Here is a 20,286-nt window from a genome sequence, read left to right on the forward strand (position 1 = left end):
CAGCCCTGGGGTGCCGTCTGTGCCTGCACGTGGCTGCGGGCAGCCCTCGCTGCCCACGGCTGTCCGGCCTGAGCTCTGTGCCTGCGCCACGGTTGCCTGCACGCGGATCGGGCTCCGGGGAGCTGGGTCTCGTGTCGCGGGGTCCCTCTCAGCCCCAGGGCTCCTGGGCTCTCTGCAGTGGTGCAGGTGACAGTGGGTGCATGTGGGGAGCCCCTCGCGGCAGCTGGAGCCTGGAGCGGCCCCACTGACCCCCTGCCCTGGGGCCAGGCAGCAGCGGAGAGCAGGGCTCTGCCCCAGAGGTAGCCGAACCCCAGAGCAGCCGCGCTGGTGGTCGCTGACCCAGGAGTGCCCCGTCAGCGCTGGGGTCCTGCCGACCGCGCTGCCGGTGGTTAAACCTCCGTTCCATAAAGCAGAGCCTGATCCATCCAGGATGAGCCGGGCCCCACCGGGGAGCGCCAGCAGCGCTCCTTGGAGCACATCCCGCTTCCGTACGTGGCTCTCCCCACGACCCGTGGGCTCGGTTAGGAGGGTCAGCGGGAGAGCAGCCCTGCCGTCTCCCTCCAGCCAGGTCTCCTGAATCAGCCTCCTTGAGTCTCTGCCTGGCCGGCTCCTCCCAGCGCCGCTCGGAGCGCTCCGGGAACGGGGGGGCTGCTCGCCAAAAGCTCCGGTTCCACTGCTGCTCAGCCGCTGGGGATGCTCCCAGGGGCTCTGGGGAGCGCGGTGGCTCCGGGTGCCCCTGCGCTGCTCTGGAAGAGCAGGGGGCAGCGCCGCTGGCCGCTCCATGGCCCAGGGGACGCGCTTTGGCCCTCCACCCCTGTAAATGCCCCGACTTCTTCATAGCCCACCTCTTCTCACCTGGCAGGTGCTCTCAGGGGAGAGGGTTTAGCTGTTTTGTGGGTTTCTCCCGGCTGTCAGTGCTCGCCCGGGCTTCCCGCTTCTTCCCGCTTTGGGATCCTTGGTTTTCTTGATGTACATGTTACAGGTTATTGCAGGTCCCCCAAATCCAAGTGCTTACCTGGGGGCGCAGGAGCTGAGGGCTCCCCTAGCCCTGTCGCTGGATGGGGTGGCTGTGGAGTGAGGCTCTGGGGGGGAGCCGGGGCGCAAATCAAATCTCCTGGGGATCCTTTACTGGCGTAAAGGATTAAGAGCATCTGAAACGCAGCCATCATCTTTGTCGTGGTTCATGGGGCCCCTGTGCTGTCAATGCTGAGGCTCTGTCCTGTTTCAGCTCCTCAGTAGTAACGTGGTGAACGACCTGATGCTGCTGGAGACCATGATGGATAACACGACAGCGAGGCAGAAGGACACCTGCATGTTGGTGCGGAAGCTGGCTCTCCGAGGGCTGGGCAACATCGCCTCCGGCTCGCCCGAAAAGGTGAGAGCGAACTCCGTGCTCCTCGGCCCGAGGGGCCCGGCCGGGGCTGGGTGGGAGGAGGGAGCACGTCCCCACCGGGAGATGCTGCTTGTCAGAGACAGGACAGTCGGCCACCTCCTCGCCCTGGTGACGGCACCTCCAAAACCGAGGCGGCAGCTGACCTGTACATCTCTGCCACTGCGGGACTGCTCTGGTTCAGACCTCTGATTGCTTTAGGAGATGCCTTTGTCAAAGCCTGGCTTTGGGGGAAAGCCTGGCACCCTTGGCGGGAGGCTGGCCGGCCCGAACACGCCAGGTGACCTGTGGGGCTGCCCACGGCGGCAGCAGCATCGCGCCTGTGCGAGCCCCGTGAGTCCTTCGCCTGTTCCTGCTGCTCCGGTGGTTTTGCTGGCTGACAGAGGGATCCTTAAAAGCAAAGCAATCCCCAGTCCCGACGGTGGGGCTCAGGCAGGCAGGGGCCGGTATCCCCACGCTCCGAAGCGCTGGAGGCGCGTCCATGGAGCGGCCGGCACAGGGCTCTCGCAGCTCTTCACCTTGAGGATGCGCAGGGGTGGCCGGTCCCCGCCTGGTCCCCGACGCACCTCGCGGCCGGGAAGCAGCGACTTAAACCCCCTTAAACCCCTTTTCCTGCCTGGGAGAGGAGCCGACGCCGCAAACCCCGCCGGCGCGGGAGCATCGCGCTGCCTGGGGCTGCCGGCCCGACCCCGCAGCTCTCCTTACCTGACGGCTGATCGGCAGCAGCGCGGGGGGCTTGGCAGGCGCCCCGCTCCCCTGCTTGCCCGTGCCAAACCCCGGGAAGAGGTCACGGGCGGGCCAGCCCCAAGACAGACAATACGCTACCACGATCTGCTGCTAAAGTATAAGTAGCTACTAAAAATACCATTCTGCTGGCGTAGCCCGGTCAGAGCCGCCGCTCTAACAGCACCCTGGGCTGCGCAAGACGGAGCGCTGCCTCGGGGAGGCAAGAAACCGGCCGCCCTGACGGCGCAGCCCTGCGAGGATGAGGAGGGCGGCGGCGGCGATGCGCTGTCGCCGGCTCCTCCGCTCACCCCAGCCGGAGGGCAGCCGGGTTTCCAGCCCATCGGGAGAGCTGCCTCCCAAACCGAGCTGCGGGTGCTCCCGTCCCTGATCTGCTAGGGCAACCCGGAGCGATGCCAGCCCGGCGAGGCTGGGCAGGCGTGCGTCCGGGCGGGCTCCAGTGCTCCCGCCGTTCCAGGTGGCTCAGGGACAGCAGTCCGTCCGTCTGTCCTTGCCCCTTCCCACCTGGGCTCTGTAGCCACGCTGGGGAGCACGGCATAGTTTACAGAGTGGAGCGCTCGGAATTAAGTGATGGCAGACTTAACGTGGCTTATGCAAACTTTATTTCCCCCTTTGCTGTGTGTACACCAGCTCTAATTACACAGTGAAATACTGCGTTGATGGTTCCAGCGGGAGGGGAACCGGTGACTGCGGTAAGCAGTTACCGCCTGCAATGACTGGCCTGTGCCGAAGATGCTTTGCCCACAACGGTCGTAATTTAAGTCTCCTTCCAGCTCTTTCTGGCTGGAAGCGCGGCGTGGGGCAGCAGCCTGCTGCAGGGCACCCGGGGGACGTGTCCCTGCCAGCCTCGCCCCACGGGGGCCCCTTCTCTCGCCGCTTCCCTTGCAGGTGAGGAAGCACGGGGCCAAGCTCCTGGCGTCCATGGTCAACGGCATGGACGACAAAGACGACCCCCACAACCTGGTTGCGCTCGAGGCCATGTCCAGCCTCTCCAAGCTCCTGGATCACGTGGAGGAGAGAGACATCCAGTCCATGCTCCTCCACATTGCCATCAGGATCCGGCCCTTCTTTGACAGTGTAAGGCGGTGCCGGGGAGGCCGAGCGTGGCTGGAACGGCTTGTCTGCCCTGCTTAACGCAGGGAGCGTGCGCGGGAGGAGCAGGAGCCTGCTTGGATGCTACGGGGCACGTCCCTGGGTGCAGGCAGCGCTGCGGAGCCGGGGAGGGAGGTCGGGGCACCGCGTCCCCGGCTGGGAGCTCAGCCCAGGCTGCGTAAGGACACGGGGCGGTTGGGATGCGGGGGTCCTCTCGCGCTGTCTGCTTGGACCTCGGCTCCTCTGGGTGGCAGGAAGCTCTGGGCGTGGGGCTGAGCCGGAGCTGGGGTGTGTGGGTGCCCTGGGGTAGGAGCGAGGGCAGAGCGAGGCTGTGGGGAGCTGGGAAGGCCTCTGTGGGTGCCTGCCCCGGCGGGGTTTTGCTGCCTTTTAGCAGTCTCCGTTGGTCCCCAAAACCCCTCCAGCATCACGACGGGGAGACTAGATGCTTTGATGCTTCTCCTGCTCAGCTTGCAGCCCGTCCCTGGGCTTGAGCCTTGTCCTCTGCTCCTGCGCTGAGCTGCTGCTGTCCCGCCGGGGCTGGGGCGTCCCCCTGGGCCAGGCCCTGGCTGCGCCCCACGCTCCGGCTTTGTGGGTGCCGTCGTCGGTGCTGCTCCCTCTGGCCTGAGCAGAGCCGCAGCCAGGAGCTCCCCAGCTGCCTCCCCAGCTGCGTGCGACGGCTCTGCCCCTTCGAAGGGCTGGAGCCGGCTGTGGTGTGAAGACCCCCATCCCCGAGCTCGGTCCCCAGCACCTCCCCGCTGGCTGGTGGTGGGGCTCTGGAGCAGCAGGAGCAAACGGGGATGATGATGGCCGAAGTTCAGGATGAAGAGGCGGGGGGATGTGTTTTCGTAGAGTCATCAGATGGGAGGGAGTGAATTTACACCTCCAACAGAGCCTGTCCTCAGCCCATGGGTCGTTTTGTTATTTCCTAGTGAGGAATCATCTAAAATGGTTTTCAAAACAAAAAAATAAAGCTGAGGTCCTGCAGCTGAGGCCTAGGGCAGCCTGGGAAGGAGGTGTGAGGCTTCAGGACAGACGGCGGCGTGTCTCTTGCTGGTCTGATGCCCTCCAACCTGGGAAGCGAGGCGGTGGGCGGTGGGAGCAGCGCTGCCAGGCGCGTCCCCCGAGGCGGGAGATGCCCGCGCAGGTCGGTTCCCGCTGAGCCCTGCTGTCCCCCTCCGCCCGCAGGAGCAGTCCGACCTCCGCCAGTCATCCATCGTGCTCTTCGGCAACCTGACCAAGTTCAGCGAAGGCAACTGCGAAGTCTTCTTCGAGCAGATCCTGAACGGGCTGGTGACGCTGCTGCTGCACCTTCAGGACCCGAAGCCCGAGGTTGTCAATGTGAGTGCCCCGCTGGCCGTGCTGGCCGGCGGGAACGGGGGTCCTCTGCCTCGGCACGGGGATGCTGCGCGGTGCTGAGCTCGCGAGCGCGCGCTGCAGCCTCCCCTCTCTGCGCCGCAGGCCTGCAAGTTTGCTCTGCGCATGTGTGGCCCCAACATGGGCTGCGAGGGGCTCTGCGACATGTTCCTCAACCACCTGCGGGAGGACAGGAGCCTGCACTACGGGGAGTTCATGAACAACGTCTGCAAACACCTGGTGAGCGGCTGCCAGAGCCCGTGGCGCCGGTGCCGGCACTGCCCGCGGGGCTCGGTGCCGCCCGGCGAGGCTCGTGCGGGGGCTGCTGGTCCGTAAGGCCCTCGGGGTCCTGTCCCTGCGTCCGCACAGGGCCGTTCCCCCCAGCCCAGGTGTGCTCCTGGCCTGACCTCAGCCTCCCCAGGAGCGCCGGGCTTCCAGGAGATGGTGCCAGTGCTGCAGGCAGCCGGCCTCGTCTCCTGCGTGACCTCCTCGGCGGCTGTTTCTCTCCTAGATGCAGAGCTACCCGGAGATGCTCAACCGCCTCATCTTAACCAACCTGTTCTACTTCAAGAGCAACTGGGTGGACATCCGAGCGGCGGCGCCCATGTTCATCGGTAAGGCTGCTGGGGGGCTGCTCCCAGGCTGCTCCTCGGGGGCCTGGCGTGGGTGGCCGCTCCCCAGCAGGGCCGCGTACCTGTCCCTGTTGTCCTGGGAAGGAATGGTTTTGGTCCCTGCTCTGCCGGGAGGGCGCTGCGGACCAGCAGCGCTGCTGGAAACGGCCAGGTCGTCTGGTGCCGCCGTGTCCTGCAGACACCGACCCGCGCCTGGCTGTGCCCGGGCCCGGGGACAGGCACACGTGCTGTGTCCCCAGCTGCTGCCAGCACCCCGGCACCCTTTCTCCATCCCGTTGCCACTGATGCTGGCTGGGTGCGCGGTGTCTGCCGTGACCAGCTGAGGTGGAAAGCACGTGGCCAGGTCGTGCCATGGTTTGGGTGACCCTGGCTTGCAGCAGCAGCAGCAGCTGCCCAGATGACGCCTATAATGGGGCCTGGACCAGCCTGGTCCATCGCTTTAAAGGTCTCCAGGCTCAGGGTGAGGTGAGCAGCGCAGCCAAAAGAGCTGCCTCGGCCCCGTACCCCCAGCTCAGAGCGTTTCTGTGGTTCCTCCTTTCTGAGGAGGATGCTCAGAACCTCCGAAACTTGCTTTTGCCCCTTGAAGCTTGCGAGTGGGGGAGGTTTCGCTGCTTTCAGCGCAGACCTCGGCTGTGCTGCGCTCAAATGTGCCCAGCGATGCTTTAGGACAAGTTACCCACACGGCAGGAGGCAGAAACGCTGGTGGGCGACTCCTTGGGGCGCTCGTTAGACAGTGTTGTGTGTACAACAGCAGCACCGCCGGTGGTCCACACCTGAGCCTTGTTGCGGGGTTTCCACTGAGACGCTGCGCAATGCACTGACGCAGGGACGCGTGACCTGGCGCCCGGCGCTGCGCCACCGTTACCAGTCTCCTCGGGTTCGGGCATCCAGACCAAGCCCTGACTCTGAAATTCTTCCTCAGGCTTCCTCGTGCTGCACGTGGACGAAGACCACTGTCAACAAGTGGACCTGGACCACCTCATTTCGGGTGAGTAGGAGCTGCCACCCGTGGCTTTCGCTGCTGCGGAGCGGGGATTCGCCTCTGCCCGCTGGAGCCGGAGCTCAGCCCCACCGAGATGGGGCTCCCCAGCCTCTGGCGCTGCTGTGCCCGGAGCTCCTGCTCGGCTCTCGGGGCTGGGGCATGGGCAGCGCCTGGGGCAGCCTCCCGCGGCCCCCCCCTGCCACCAGCAGCTCAGGGGCTTTCGCAGAGGGACGAGGGTACAATGGGACGCGGATGCGCCGGTGCGGGGAGATCCAGCGCTGCCCGCAGGCAGAGCCTGGCTGCGTCCCTGGGTGAGCTGGGGGATGTGGGGAATGCCCCCGACACCGCGGTCGGCCGTGAAGCCAGAGCTGTGGCCAAGATGAGCCCAGCACCTGCGGGCAGCAGACACGGGGGGCCTGGGCTGGGAAGCCGAGGCGCTGCGAGGGGCCGAGCAGTCGGCGTGGGGATGCAGAGACGGCGTTTGATTTGCACCCCGCAGGCACCCCACGGCCGAGGTCGCAGCTCACCCGGGAGCGGGGCTTGGCTGCTGGGGGCCGCGCGAGCCCCGAGCCCCGCATCCGAGCACGGCTGCACCGCAGGCTTTGGTCCTCGGCCGGCGGCTCCGGCCCCGGGCGCCTGTCGGGGCTCACGGGGCATTTGCAGTGGCTTAGCGTAAGCAGGAGGGGACTTGCAGCGTTTGTTTGCAACGTGTTAACCGTTAAAAGGCAGAGTTAAAGCTCGTTATGAAGGGCTAATAAAAAGTCGACTTGAAGCTGGTGGCATTTTGGAGCAGAGTTAAGTAATTTTCCTGGATTTCAGGGATTTTTTCCCTGTCACTAGTGACCTCATAGTATATAGTAATGCATGGAAACTTTTGGATTGTTCCAAGGGAGCTTAAAAAACACTAAAAAAGGAAAAACTATCTTTCCGTTGGCTCCTTGAGCCCTTCCAGAAGAAAGAGGCCTGTCTGTTTGAAACAAGTGAAAGATAATCTGCCTGTGTGTGAGTAATCGCTGGAGCGAGCAGGCCTGGATTGGGTTGCGCGAGCTTCCCGTGTTGAGTGGCTCGGCCGCGCGGGGTCCGGGGGGGCTTCGGCGTTACAGCCCGCCCCGGGACACCCCCGCGGCTGGGCCCGGCGAGGCACGAGGATGCCGCGAGTGGGAAGCGGGCGGGCGCATAAATCAGGGGAGCCCGGCTCGCCGCGGGAGCGGGGGTGGATCGGGAGGGGGGCAAGTGCTCTCCTGCGCTGGGTAAACAAGCTACTGGAAAAATATTATTATACTTTTACTGCTAGGAAAAACTACCTGGATTGTTTTCTTACTACCGGGAGCTGTTCCAGGCATTAGGAAATCGTGCTGATAGGGGAGGCTTGGCCCGGCGAGCGTCTGCAAGGCCCCGCGGGCCCCCGGGGGCTCAGCTCCTGGCTCTGTTCCTGTCCTTGGCCTCGGACCCCCACGCTGGGGCCCTTCCCCTCCCCAGGGCGGTGCAGGAGAAGCCCCACCAGCATGAATCTCGCGCCCTGGGGAGCCCTCCCAGTCCCACTGCCCCAGGGCACGGGCCAGGCAGGACCAGCAGCTTCCACAGCACCATCCTGCTGCCACGGCATCGGTCCCCTGGGCTGCAGGGCTGGGGGCTCCTGGGGGGGCTGAAGAGGACTTTGGGTGCCTGTTCGCCCCTGGGGCGTGTGACGGGGCTGGAGCGGGGTGGGGGGGGCTGGCAGAGGGGGCCCAGCATCCCTGGGACTGGAGCGGAGTTTCTCCTTCCCTGTGTGACGGAGCAAAGCCAGGATGCAGCTGGGCCAGGGGTGGGTGGCCGTGGCCGCTGGCATGTCTGTGCTCTGCTCCTTCCAGCTCTGAACCTGCTCCTGAAGGACCCCGTCCCCGCTGTCCGGGTGAAGGTGGCAGAGACGCTGGGCCGCCTCGTCAGGATCCTGTGAGCCCCGGGACACGCCGGCTCCGCCGCAGCAATAGTTGGGTTGGCTCCTTGCCACGAGCCCCACAGCCTGGGGCCCTCACGGGCACTGCCACGTCTTCCTGCATCGAACACCCACCTGGGCCCCGGCTCACCTGCCTCTGCGGCAGCACCATCGTCTTCCTCTTCTCTCTCCAGGCTGCGGGAGCCTGCCCAGCCTGGTGCCTCTGCCACCTCCCTCCAGGACCGCTTGGCCCGGCTGTGGCACCGCAGCAGCCAGAGGACACGGTGGGCACGGGGCTCCTCTCTGCGGGCTGCTGCACGGGGTCTTGGCTGACTTATGGGATGAGGGTCCTGGGGAGGGGACCGTGGTGGCAGCGTGAGGAGGGAAGGGGCTGCAGCTGGCCTGGAGCCGCGGGCGGGCAGCATCCCTGGGCTCCCCGCACGGCTCCCGCTCAGCTGGGAGCAGGATGGAGCCCGAGTCCCCCGGCTGCCTCCAGCCCTTGTCCCACCCTGCTGCTCCCCGATGCTGAACACGGGGCTCTGCCCACCCCCCGGGGCCCTGCTCGATGAATGTGACTGTCCTCTCAACACACATGTACATAAACATATTTTTAAATAAAGCTCTTTGCTCCTCAAGCGTTGTGGTGGGGGGAAGGGGAGGGTCGTGGGGGGGGCGTGGGGGGGGGCACGGGGGGGGCGCTGGGGGAGCCTGTGGGGAGGAAGCAGCATGGGCGACTTGCCGGCTGCACAGGGAGCCCCTTTGGAGGAAGATGCTGGGTCTCTTCTTCCCCCTGCCTTGCCAGAGGGGGAGCCCAGCGCTGGCCCTGGCTCTGCTCATGGGGTCCCCCCGAGTGGGTCCTGCCCCTGCGAGTGGTGCTGGTGCTGCCGCAGCTCCCCCAGTCCTTGTCACGGGTTTCTGTCCCTACACTGGAGCTCCCTGCTCTGGTCACCTCTGGGTTCTTGTTCTCCTTCAGGTTCTGATCCTCTTCCAGTTCCTGCCGCTCCTGTCCCCGCTCTGCTCCCCAGGCTCCTTTGCAGGGATGTAGTGATGGAGGGGGGCGGGGGGCTGGGCAGGTGCCCCTGTGGGCGTTTCCTCCCCAGCCAGAAGCAGCTGAGGGGGGTGGGGGGCAGTGGTCCTGTAACAGGACCTGGTAGCAGTGCTCCTCCTCAGCGCTCACTGCAGCCAGCAGGGCTTGGCGCGTCAGTGGTAGTCCTGGTGTCAGTAGGGCTCAGAGTGAACGACTCAGGGCAGAGAAGAGCTACTGTGGAAGAGGCAGGAGTGGTTTGAGGCCACCTGGGGCTTGGTGGCAGGTGTCCTGTGAGCTCTTGGCCACGGCATTCCTGGGATGGAGTTGGGCTGCACCCAGGCTGGGGCTGTGCCAGGCCCTCCCCCCCCCCTCCCAGCTTCGGGGGGCAACTGGGGGACCCCACCCCCCCAGCCTTCTTCGACTCATTCAGTGGAAGCCCTGGGTGGGCTCTTTGCATTAGGTTTGGGGCCTGGCCTGTGGCCCCGTTCTGGGACAAGCCCAGGCGATGTGGGACCCCACAGCGGGGCTGCGTGCTGGGGGGGCCCTGCCGACCCCCCACCATGCTGGTGCACGGACCAGGGGGGTCCCGAGAGGATCCCCCAGGCCTGCAGTGGGGAGGGCCGCTTCCTGCAGCCAGCACCGCGCTTGTGTGCGGGGTGAGCTCAGGGTGGCTCTTGGACCGCAGGGTGCCGAGGTGTGGGGATCCCCTGCTGGGACCATGGGCAGGGGGCAGCCAGGGCTCTGCCCCCCACCCGGGGTGACCCCAGGGACTGTGGGGATGGTGCTGGGTGTCGGGACCCGCTGCCTTTTGGGCACAGCTGGGGCTGGCTGCTCGCCGTGTCCTTGCGCTGGGTGCTGGGGTGGGACCGCTCTTCCTTGGTCAACACCACCACGTGGGAGCCGCGCTCCCAGCCGGGGCCGTGGCGCGCTCCCAGGCCGGGCAGCGACAGCAACCACCGCAAGCGCTCCGGGGCCGGGCAGCCGTGCCGGCCGGAGGGCGCCGTCTGCGGGTTTTGGCAGGGGGATCCATGCACCCGCCCCCACCCCTGGCTGAGCCGGCGACGCAGGACAAAGCAGCGCCAGATTGTTTCCAAAAGGGTTTAATGAGAAAGGCCCCGGCAGCCTGCGTGCAGGAGCGGGCGCGCTGGTCCGTGTGGTGGTCCCGGCGCTGCCCCTCACCCGCAGGGTGCTGGGCTGGGGGTGTTGCACCGGCCCTGGGCAGCAGCTACGTGTAGAGCCGGACAGTGCCGTCGGCGCCAGAGGAGAAGACCCAGGGCTGGGTGGGGTGGAAGAGCACATCGAGAACACCCAGGTCCAACGTCAGCACGTGGCCCTTCAGCACCTTCACAGGCACCAGCAGCGGGTTCTGCAGCAGGTCGCTGTGGTGGAGGAGACGGGTCAATGCAGGGCTTTGGCTCCTTCCCTCTGCCCTCCCTGGGGTACCCCCAGGGTCACCCCACAAGCACACCCTCCCCAAGGCGCAGGCCGCACCGCACCCGCCCTGCCCAGCAGCTCCTCTTGGGCTCTGCCGTGCCACGGCTTGCCGGAGGCGAGGGGAGCCGACACCGACCCACCCCGCCCCCGTGGCTTTCCCCACCACGTACTTGTAGACCATGCCGTGGCAAACGATGACGGTCCCGTCGTCCGAGCCCGAGGCGAAGAGCGGGTAGTGCTTGTGGAAGGCCACGCTCCGCAGCGCTTTCTTGTGGTGCCTGCGAAGACGGCGGGTGCGATGTCAGGGCAAGGGGTGGGCGCTCTGCCCCCTCCCGATCCTTGCCTGGGGCGCCGGGGTCTGCGCACGGCCGGGCTTTGCGGACCCCCAGCTCTGCTGTGAATAACCCTATGTATGGGAGGGGCGAGGGCAACTGGGACCTGCTGTGGGCAGCAGGTGCTGTGGTCACAGTCCCCCACCCTGGGACGGGAGAGCCGTGAGACACCAGCACACTGGGCAGGGATGGCTGCTCCTGCCGCAGCCCCGACAGGCTCCATCGCGCTGCCAGCTCCCAGGAGAGGGAACAGCCCCGGGAAGAGGCCCCATGAGGTTGGGGGGGGCTGCAGGCAGGTTAGTGGGGAGCAGGTGGAGGCTGGCCCGGGCCCCGGCGCTCACCGCAGCAGCTGGTAGGGTCTGGTGGAGAGGTCCAGGTCGAACCAGGCCAGTTTGCTGTCGTAGCTGCCGCAGATGACGTTGTCACCTGTGAGGGGGAAATGGGGTGTTAGTGGGGTTGCCAGCGAAGCCCACGGTGTCCGGCCTGCACCCCCAGGCAGCCCAGCTGGGCAGGACGCCCCGTACCGGCTTACAGGACCTGGCGGCTCCTCGGGGAGCACGCAGGCCACGTACCTCCAGGGTGGATGGCCATGCTGGACACCCACTTGCAGTTCGTCATCAGCTTCTTGGTGAGCTCCTGCTTGAGGAGGTTGTAGACGCGGACGTAGCGTTGGGTGGCGACGAAGAAGTAGGGCCGGATGGGGTGGAAGAGCACGCACTGCACCAGCCCCTTGCTCTTGCGGAAGGGGTTCTGGCTCCAGCGCTTGCTGGTCTGGTGAATCAGCACTTGCATGTTGCTGTTGTCAGAGACAACGCTGGCGAAGTAGTCGCCTTTGCCGTGCCAGGTCACCTGCTTCAGGGCCTGCAGAGGGGGGAGAGGGACAGCCATGGGTCAGACCCCCAGCGGGACTGCCCCACACCTCCCCAGGGAGCAGCCCCTGGCCAGCCTGGCTCCCGTGGGGCCTCCCCGTCCCTACCTTGCTGTGCTGGATGACCAGACGGACGCCTTTGCTGTGCTCCTCCATGGTGGCCGCCACCCACTGCACGGGCTGGACCCGCTCCTCCTCCGGCGCCACGTAGGACTCGAGCAGCTGGTCGGTGGCCCCGTAGAGCAGCTTGTCCCCAAGGCAGGGGTTCACCAGCAGCACCGACTGCTCCCTGCAGCGTGGGACGAGCGTATGGGTCAGGGCACCGCCAAGGAGAGGAAACCCCCTCTGCGAGCCCCACGCCACCAGGGGATGGCCCCAGCACAGGGCCGGGGCCATGGGGAGGGATGTGTGTGACACTGCCGGCGGTCAGGCCCTGCTGCAGGTGGGCAAAGAGACAAGGGGGAGAAAACCAGAGGAGCTCTGTCCTAGCCAGAATGCCCCAGGGAGGATGGTGGGACTGACTGGTTCCTCCACAGAACGAGGACCACCAAACGAAGCGGGAGGCAGGGCGACAGCGAGCAGAGGTGGCTTTCCATATCACAGTGTGGCCATCCTTGCTGCTGGGGGTGCCACGAGTTTACGGTGCTCCGTGGAGGCAGGACAGGTTTTGGGAGAGGAAATCCAGCAACCCCTGCAGCTCAGGGAGCTCCGGGCTGAGGATGATGAAGGCCACGCTGGGACACTCACACGCAGATGGCCACCAGGCAGATGGTGGGGTTGGGGTTCCAGGCGACGCTCTTCACCACGCCGCCCACGGGCAGGGTCTTCATGCAGCGAGCCGTGCTCACCTCCCAGAACCGCACCGTGCAGTCATCGGAGCCTGCGGGACGGGACAGGGTGGGCCAGGGCCCGGCTCCCCCCAGGGACGCTCCCCAGGGGCTGCCACGGCTCGACTCAGCAGAGGGGGGCTCCAGGGCACGTCCCCAAGGCAGAGGGGCGCGCAGCCCCGTAGCACTGCCCCACTTCGCAGCTTTTGGGGAGGAGCACTGGGAGCAGCAAGAGGGACGCAGCGATGCCCCGGCGCCCGCGATCCCCCAGCAGCTTCTCCGTATGTCAGCAGCTCCAGCACCACGAAGGCGAGACGTGACCGGGGGCTGCTGCCGAGAGAACAGGCCCCCATCCCACTCCTTCCAGCACCACGTCTCTGCCCATGGTCCCCCTCCTGGTGCGCACGGCTCCCGGCGCAGCTGCCGTGCTGGCAGCGTGCCTGGCTCAGCTCGGCACGGCACGGTGAGACGCGGGCAGGCGGCTCCCCGGCCAGGCGGCTTCCCTGGACAGGCTTTTCCACGGGCAGGCGTGGCGGGAGCAGGTAGCCGGCGGCATGCGCGTGTCCCCGCAGGTCGGGTTTATTTTTAACGCCTGATCTCAGCCACTTTCCCAGCCCGGGGCCAGGAATTCCACGTTGTGCAACCAGCCGACACCGCGGCCACCGGGAGCTGGCAGCCTGGAAACTCCAGCGCTATAAAAAGCACATGTGCCTTTGTGGGCTGTTAAACTGCCATCTGCTCTCAATCTCCAGCCTCCGGCCGGCCGCGCAGGGCTCCGCGTTTACTCCTCCAGCCTCACTTTCTCCACTGCTGAGCGGGAGGGACGCAGGCTCCTGGGTGGGGTCCCGAGAGCGGCTGGAAAAACCCACGGAGCCTTCTGGAGGCAACACGCCGTTCCGCAGGCTGGGGGGCACACACTGCTGGCTTGGGTAGCCGCAGGACTCCCAGGGATGCTCCCGGCCGCCTGCCCAGGCTTCTCCCACGGCCGTGCACCGGTGGAGGGGGCTGGCAGGCTCCCCAACGCCCGTCTGCCCATGGGAACCCCAGCTCTCAAACGCGCACAGGGTGGCAGCCCGGCTGCCCCAAGCCCTGCACCGGCATGGGGTGACACTGGGACCAGCTCCAGCACTGGGGCCAGGCCAGCGGTGCCCGGTGCGGTCGGTCTGGAGAGCAAATCCTTACCTGACACCAGCCACTGCCCGCTGGTAGAGATGCTGAGGCAACGCACCAGGCTGGTGTGCCCACGGTAGACCTGGGGAGGGAGAGGAGAGGCGGGTGAGGGCCCCACGCGGCCCAGCGGCTCCTCTGCGGGGACCTCCCTGCACTGTCCCGCGTTCCTCAGGGACGGCGAGGGGGCCTGGGGTCATTCGTGTCTAGGGGAACGCAGAGGTCTGCATGCCACCAACCGCCCTGCGTGACCAGACCCGGGGCTACTGCTCTTCTCCTGGGGGGGGTCCCCTGCTCTGCCCATTGCAATGGCACTGCTCCCAGTCCCACCTCACCCACTGCTGCCTGGCTCTGCCCAGCACCGGCTGCAGGGCAGGTCCCCTCCCTCCAGGGCAAGCAGGCAGCAGCCGTGCCCCGAACAGCCGGTACGGGTGCATGGGCATGCCTGGTGTCACCAGGACTGGCTTGGGCACAGCCCGCTGCCACGGGCACGCAGAGCAGTCCCCCCCGGCTCCATGTATGCACTTACCAGGGCCTGGGTGGTTGGGAAGGGCTGCAGGTCCCGCGGCTTCGGCAGCTTGGGGATCAGGTCCTCTGGGTCCACATTGACCTGCGAGAGGCAGGCGGTGAGACAGACCTAGGCTGCGCCTCAGCCCCCCGCCAGCGCCGGTGCTGGTGCACGGGCTGTACAGCCCCGCAGCCCCAGGGCAGGCTCCGGCTGGAAAGGCCAGGCTCAGGGCTCTGAGCCAGAGGGGAATGGGAGGGCAGCGCTTTTGCAGGCAGGGGCACAGCCCCGTCCCAGCTCAGGAGCTCTGCAGCAAGCCGGGACTGGCGTTGCAGGTGGGTGAGGGCCAAGAGGCCTTTAGAAGCAACAGTTTGTGCCCCAGAGCATCGTGGTCCCCTGACCATCTGGGTGGCATCAGGGCATACACAGTCTCAAGCAGAGGCCGGTCTGAAACATCCCCAGGACACCTGGGTGGGGGGTGGTGGGGTAGGAGAAGGCCTCACCCTCATTTTCCTCTGGCGCGGGCAGAGGTAGAGGTCCAGGCAGCGCTCAAAGCGCTCGTGGATGAAGCGGGAGTAGGCAGGCACTGCCCGCAGGCACCGGTACTGCTGCGGCACGAAGTTCAGCTTCCGCTCGGCCGGCTCCTGCTGCTCCCAGGCCAGCTTCTGCGGGGCAGAGGGGACCAGGGTCAGCAGGGATGGCGGGACCCCTGCATGGCGAGGGGCCACTGCCCCAGCCCCGACACAGCCCCCCCGAGCCCAGCAAGAACCATCCTCCAGCTGGTTTCTCACCGGCCAGCACCGTGCTGCTCCGCGAGGCACCGCGCTTCCCCGCTCTGCCCCAGGGCTCCCCATCTGCCTCCCGCCGAGCCCTCCTCAGCCTGCCAGGGGTTTGCTGCCTGGTTTTACCTGCCCCCAGCCCCTGGGCTGTGCACGCCTCTGGACGCAGCGTGCCAGGACGACACCCTGCAGTAGCTTAGCTTGGAGGGTGTACCTTGCCTTGCGGGGACACCCCACTCCCTGGGAGGTGGCCCCTCGTCTTCTGTTTTTATTCAGGGGGCTGAGGAACCTTTGCTTTCATTTTCATTGCAAGGTCTCTACACGACGCGGTCTCTAGGGTGCCCCTCCAAGGCGCAGCACTTCCCCGCTGCCCCTCCCCAGCACAGCCTCCCTCTGGTCCCGGCACCTCCTGAGCTCCCCGTGTGCCCAGTGCTTCCCCCTGTGGCTCCTGGCCGCTCACGGGCCCTCCTGACCTCCTCCTCGCTGAGCAGGTACTCGGGTGGGGGGTTGTAGGACTCCTCGTGCCCAGGCAGCCTCATCTTGGGGGCTGGGACGTGCATCTTGTGGCGGCCGAGGATGGAGTTGGGATCCTCATGGGCCCAGAGGTCGTAGTATGTAGGTGTGTCATCCTTGGGCTTACGGGGCTTGATCCAGCCCATCTTGATGGCGTGGACTAGCTTGGAGACCTGTGGGGCAGGGAGAGGTCAACCCCAGGAGCCACGGGACTCTGCAGGCTTGGGGAGGAAGAGGAGGAGGAGGTGTGGGATGGGAGGATGGAAATGAAAGGTGCCGAGCACAGCTCTGCAGCCTGGCGGGGAGCTGGACAGGACCGAGGGGCAGGAGGGACTGCCGGACAGGAGAACAAACACAGCCACCAGCCTTCAGCACTGCTGTCTGCGTGGGAGCGCCAGCCACAAGCAGAGCTTGGCTCTGTGCTCCCAGCTCAGCCAAGGTGCCATCAGACCTCTCACCTTCTCCTTCTCGATGAGGGAGGGGATGAAGCTCCGCTTGTCCGCCGGGCGATTCGTCACCGGGTGGATCATGACCTCGTGGGTGAAGAAGTCAACGGCTGGCTGGGGAGACACAGACGCGTGTGGCAGCGGCAGCTGTGCTGCCCCTGCCCACCCTGGGGGAACCCCGCGCTCAGAGCAAGCGCACAGGGTGTGCCGCGACCCTACCTCGTAGGGATTGAAGTGGACATCCCCAAACTGCCCTTTCTGGAGCCGATGCACCAGGTCCACCTGCTCGTCTGTCAGCTTTATGTCTGCACCCGTCATCTTGTCCTGGACCGTTCGCCTGCAGGGACCCAGATGGGGCAGGGTGAGGGCTGGGCTGCAGCGTCCGTCCCCGACGGTGGTACAAGCCTCGCTACTTTGAAGCACGGGCTCCCGAAGCCACACGCCAGGAGTGACACTGGGAGACCTGGAGATCTCCATCCAGCCCGCACCCCACAGCCCCGGGCGCCGGGCAGGTTCAAGCCTCGGTGCGCACGTGTGTGGACACGCACACTCCACGTGACGAGCGCGTCACACTGTGCACCGACACGGCCTCCCCTGCTCACCAGTAGTCGGGGTTCTCCATCTTCTCCAGGAACATGTCCAGCTCGTCCTTGTTCCGGATGGGCTTGTAGATCCTTTTGCCCTCCAGGTCGTAGCCGATGTGCGGGAAGTCCTGGTACCACTCCATGGGGATGTTGCCCACGGTGTTGCGAATGTCCTGGCGGGGAGCGGAGGTGTGAGGGGAGGGCAGGGGACACCGTTTCAAGCAGATGCACCCCGAGTGCCAGGGGGATAAAAAGGAGGGGAGGGGAGCAGGAGTGTGTGACATCCACCCCCCTGCCCAGGTACAGGCTGACCCAGAGGGGCTGAACCCCGCTGCCTCCCCCTTGCCCACGTGCAGGCACTGAAAAGCAGTGACGGCGCCCGGGCAGGCGCTCTGCCGGCGCTTGCAGTGAGGATGCCAAGCGAACCCCGGCTGCGAGCTGCTGATGCCCGCTGCCATGCTGCGCTGCCCCGGCACCCACCCGCTGCAGGCAGCCGGGGCGGCACGAGGCTGCAGGGGGCTGCACCGGGATGGGGGAGGCTGGGAGGGCAATGACTGAACCCCAAATCTGCAGCGGGGTGGGGTCTGGGCTGCGAGCACAGCTCCGACCCCAGTGCCCTGCAGGAGCGTGGGCAGCCCTGAGCCACGCTTCGTCAGGGGACGCGCGGTCCCTTCCTCCACGCTCGGCGCAGCAGACGCAAGCGTCAAGGTACGGAGCGCCAGGGGTCATTTCCCGCAGCAGGAAGGGTTTAAAAGCCTTTTCACGGCTTGATGAGCGGGAAGGCCGGAGCGCGGCGTTGGCTGCAGCCAGGCTTCAGCTGCCTGCCGGAGCGCGCGGGCAGGGGGCTGCGGGCGGTCAGCAGCGCCGCGGCTGAGCGCATTCCTGCGTCCGTCCCGCAGACAGGAGCACGCCTCACATTTTCCGATCGCCAGCTGCCAGGCCTGCTCCCCCCCGCACACGCGCGCGCGCGCAGGCACACGCGCGCCCCGCCGGCCGCTGCCTTTCTTGGCTGCCCGTACCGGCAGCAGGCAGCTGCCCCCAGCGCACCGGTGGCTGCATCCCTCCCCTTGGCTCCAGGGCCACCGGGGTCTGCACGTGGCCACGGGTCCCCGTGCCAGCAGCCCCCGGCATCGCGGTGCACCGGCGGAGCGGGCCAGCCGGCACCACAGGCACGTTCCAGGGGTGTTGCTGGGCTCCGCATCTCCTGTCCCCGACACTGGCGGGGAGCGTGGGGGGATGGCTGCCCTGATCCCCATGAGCAGCTCACGTGGGGACACGCTGCGGAGATGAGCTGTCCTGACCTGCTGCAGGCTTTGGACCGACGGAGGCTGGGGGAGATGGGGCCGGAGGGAACATCGGAGCTGCTCTGCTTCCCTTTACGAGAGGTTGGGGGCAGGAACCAGCCCCTGAGGGGGCTCTGGACTCCCACCGGCTCCCTGGCAGGTCCTGCTGCCCCAGCGCAGGGCTCGGAGAGGAGCAGCAAAGACAGAGGCCCCAAAGAGCTCAGCTGGGCACCAGGAACGGCTCCAGCTGGGGCCTGATGCCAAGCCCACAGGTGGAGAGGGGGCAGACGGGGACGGTTCACTCTGCACCCCCATGGACAGGAGCGAGGGAATTTTTCATAGAATCATGGAATCATTAAGGTTGGAGAAGATCTCTGGGATCATCAAGTCCAACTGTCAACCCAACCCCCCCAGGCCTCCTAAACCATGTCCCCAGGTGCCACAGCTACACGGTGTTTGAACCCTGCCCAGGGACGGTGACTCCCCCACCTCTCTGGGCAGCCTGTGCCAGGGCCTGACCGCTCTGGCAGGGAAGGCATTTTCCCTCACACCCAACCTAAACCTCCCCTGACGCAGCCTGAGGCCGTTTCCTCTCGCTCTATCACTAGTGACTTGGGAGAAGAGACCAACCCCCACCCTGCTACAACCCCCTTTTGGCAAAGGGAAAGGTGGGAGATTCAAACCCCGTAGCGAAATCGCTCTCACTCAACCCGCAGCAGCGCTCGAGGCCACGGCAAGTCACCAAAAGACCGAGGCAGTCCCGGCGGCGCTCCCGCGGGCAACGCAGACCGCCAGGCTCATCGCCGCTGACAGCAAACCCGCGCCGTGCCCTGGGGACGGAGCCCCTGCAGCTACCCGAGGGCAGGATGCGAGCCGGCGGGCAGGGGTCAGGCAGACACCGGCTGGGTGGTCCTGCCCGGCCCCCAGCGCCAGCGCCGGCTCCTCGCCCGCCCCGGCAGCATCTTGCCCCTTGGGGCTGGCAGGGTCGGGCAGGAGCGGGGAGCGAGGGCCCTCCAGCCTCTCCCAGCTGCCCTCCGCATTGCAGAATGCAGAGACCCCCTCCCCAGTTACAGCCACAGAGGGACGAAGGTGTGAAGGCGACCTGTGCCCCGTACACCCCGCAGTCAGGGGTCACCCTCGCCCCGCGGCACCATCTGGTCCCCATAAACACTTGCAAACACGGAGCCTCCCACGGAAAGGTGCCTGGAGCCCCGGGAAGGCAGAGCCGGCAGGAGCCCCCGGGGCCATGCCGGACCCATCCATCACTCTCTGAGCAGAGTCAGCGCAGGATGTGTGCAAACCCCGCGGGGATCGGGCAGGAATTTTCCCCTCGGATCAGCAAGAGGTGGCCCGGTCCCAGGAAGCTGCTGCTGCACTTGGCCGGAGGCCACGTGCTGCTGGGGCACGGCCGAGACGCCGGGGGCTTCCTGGACCACCTGGGACTGACCCAGCAGGGCCCCTGCATCTGCAGGCTGAGCTCCCCTGGGTCGCTGCCCTCTGCAGCTGCCCAGCCGAGGCTCGTACAGACAGACAGACGCTGGGCTGTCTGCTCTGGAAGCCTCATCCTGTGGGATGAATGGGAAAGCCGTTATCCAAGAGGCCTCTGGGAGCCCAGCACAGGCTGCTCTGCAGCCGCCAGTCCCTGGGATGCCCCAGGAGATGCCAGTGAGATGCCCAATGCCCACGGCTCTCCTGCGTGCAGGCAGCCACGACACCTGTGTGGTGCTGCCAGCTCTTGGCTGGGCAGGAGCTCGCAGCCGCTGTGTCTGCCAGGGCTGGAGCTGCTGCCTCACCTGGGAAGGAGATTTCCACCAAAAGCAATGGGGCAGCAGCCACCGGCTCCCCAGCGGGCTGCTGGGCAGAGGCAGGAGTCCCCAGCGGCACGGGGACCGCTCCATCCGACCGCCCGCTCGCAGCCCCTTGGACCTGCACAGGGTGAGGGACCAGTGACAACCAGTGCTTCGTGTGGGCTCCTGTTCTCAGCACTGAGTGTGACACTGACGCTCCCGGGCAGCGCAAGGCACGCTCGCCAGGCAGGGGTGCGTGGCTGTCTGTCCAGCTGCACCCCGCTCTGTTTCTAGATGTCACAGAAACCCAGAATCCCAGACTGGTGGGGGCTGGGAGGGACCCCTGGAGCTCACCCCGTCCCACCCCTGCGTGAGCAGGCACCCCCAGAGCAGGGGCACAGGGCCGCGTCCAGGCGGGGGGTGAATGTCTCCAGGGAAGGGACCCCACAGCCTCTCTGGGCAGCCTGTGCCCCTGCTCTGGCACCCGCACAGGGAAGGGGTTTGGCCTCATGTTCAGGGGGAACTTCCCGTGTTCCAGCTTGTGCCCGTGGCCCCTTGGCCTGGCGTTGGGCACCGCTGGAAAGAGCCCGGCCCCATCCCCCTGACACCCGCCCTTCAGGTATTTA

The 20,286-nt window shown here is 66.5% G+C and overlaps 2 protein-coding genes across 6 annotated transcripts in view; one reads left to right on the plus strand and one right to left on the minus strand.

Moving 5' to 3' along the window:
- MROH1 (maestro heat like repeat family member 1) overlaps positions 1 to 8,743 on the plus strand; it is a 56,240-nt gene extending 47,497 nt beyond the window's left edge. For all 4 annotated transcript variants that reach the window (XM_064441930.1, XM_064441932.1, XM_064441931.1 and 1 more), the window contains 7 exons: positions 1,229 to 1,375; positions 3,023 to 3,211; positions 4,412 to 4,564; positions 4,685 to 4,819; positions 5,091 to 5,193; positions 6,134 to 6,199; positions 8,044 to 8,743. In XM_064441930.1, coding sequence (XP_064298000.1) covers positions 1,229 to 1,375; positions 3,023 to 3,211; positions 4,412 to 4,564; positions 4,685 to 4,819; positions 5,091 to 5,193; positions 6,134 to 6,199; positions 8,044 to 8,129 — 879 coding nt within the window. In that variant the 3' untranslated portion in view covers positions 8,130 to 8,743. The remainder of the gene's footprint in view (positions 1 to 1,228; positions 1,376 to 3,022; positions 3,212 to 4,411; positions 4,565 to 4,684; positions 4,820 to 5,090; positions 5,194 to 6,133; positions 6,200 to 8,043) is intronic.
- Positions 8,744 to 10,219: 1,476 nt separating this feature from the next.
- Positions 10,220 to 20,286, minus strand: part of BOP1 (BOP1 ribosomal biogenesis factor) — a 72,688-nt gene continuing 62,621 nt past the window's right edge. For both annotated transcript variants that reach the window (XM_064441934.1, XM_064441935.1), the window contains exons 4-16: positions 16,609 to 16,763; positions 16,226 to 16,343; positions 16,019 to 16,120; positions 15,521 to 15,733; positions 14,772 to 14,933; positions 14,293 to 14,373; positions 13,779 to 13,848; positions 12,517 to 12,649; positions 11,878 to 12,058; positions 11,474 to 11,762; positions 11,243 to 11,327; positions 10,740 to 10,847; positions 10,220 to 10,514 (exon numbers count right to left, since the gene is read on the minus strand). In XM_064441934.1, coding sequence (XP_064298004.1) covers positions 10,361 to 10,514; positions 10,740 to 10,847; positions 11,243 to 11,327; positions 11,474 to 11,762; positions 11,878 to 12,058; positions 12,517 to 12,649; positions 13,779 to 13,848; positions 14,293 to 14,373; positions 14,772 to 14,933; positions 15,521 to 15,733; positions 16,019 to 16,120; positions 16,226 to 16,343; positions 16,609 to 16,763 — 1,851 coding nt within the window. In that variant the 3' untranslated portion in view covers positions 10,220 to 10,360. The remainder of the gene's footprint in view (positions 10,515 to 10,739; positions 10,848 to 11,242; positions 11,328 to 11,473; positions 11,763 to 11,877; positions 12,059 to 12,516; positions 12,650 to 13,778; positions 13,849 to 14,292; positions 14,374 to 14,771; positions 14,934 to 15,520; positions 15,734 to 16,018; positions 16,121 to 16,225; positions 16,344 to 16,608; positions 16,764 to 20,286) is intronic.

Source organism: Phalacrocorax carbo, chromosome 2 (assembly GCF_963921805.1).
Source record: "Phalacrocorax carbo chromosome 2, bPhaCar2.1, whole genome shotgun sequence".
NCBI classification, from domain to species: domain Eukaryota; kingdom Metazoa; phylum Chordata; class Aves; order Suliformes; family Phalacrocoracidae; genus Phalacrocorax; species Phalacrocorax carbo.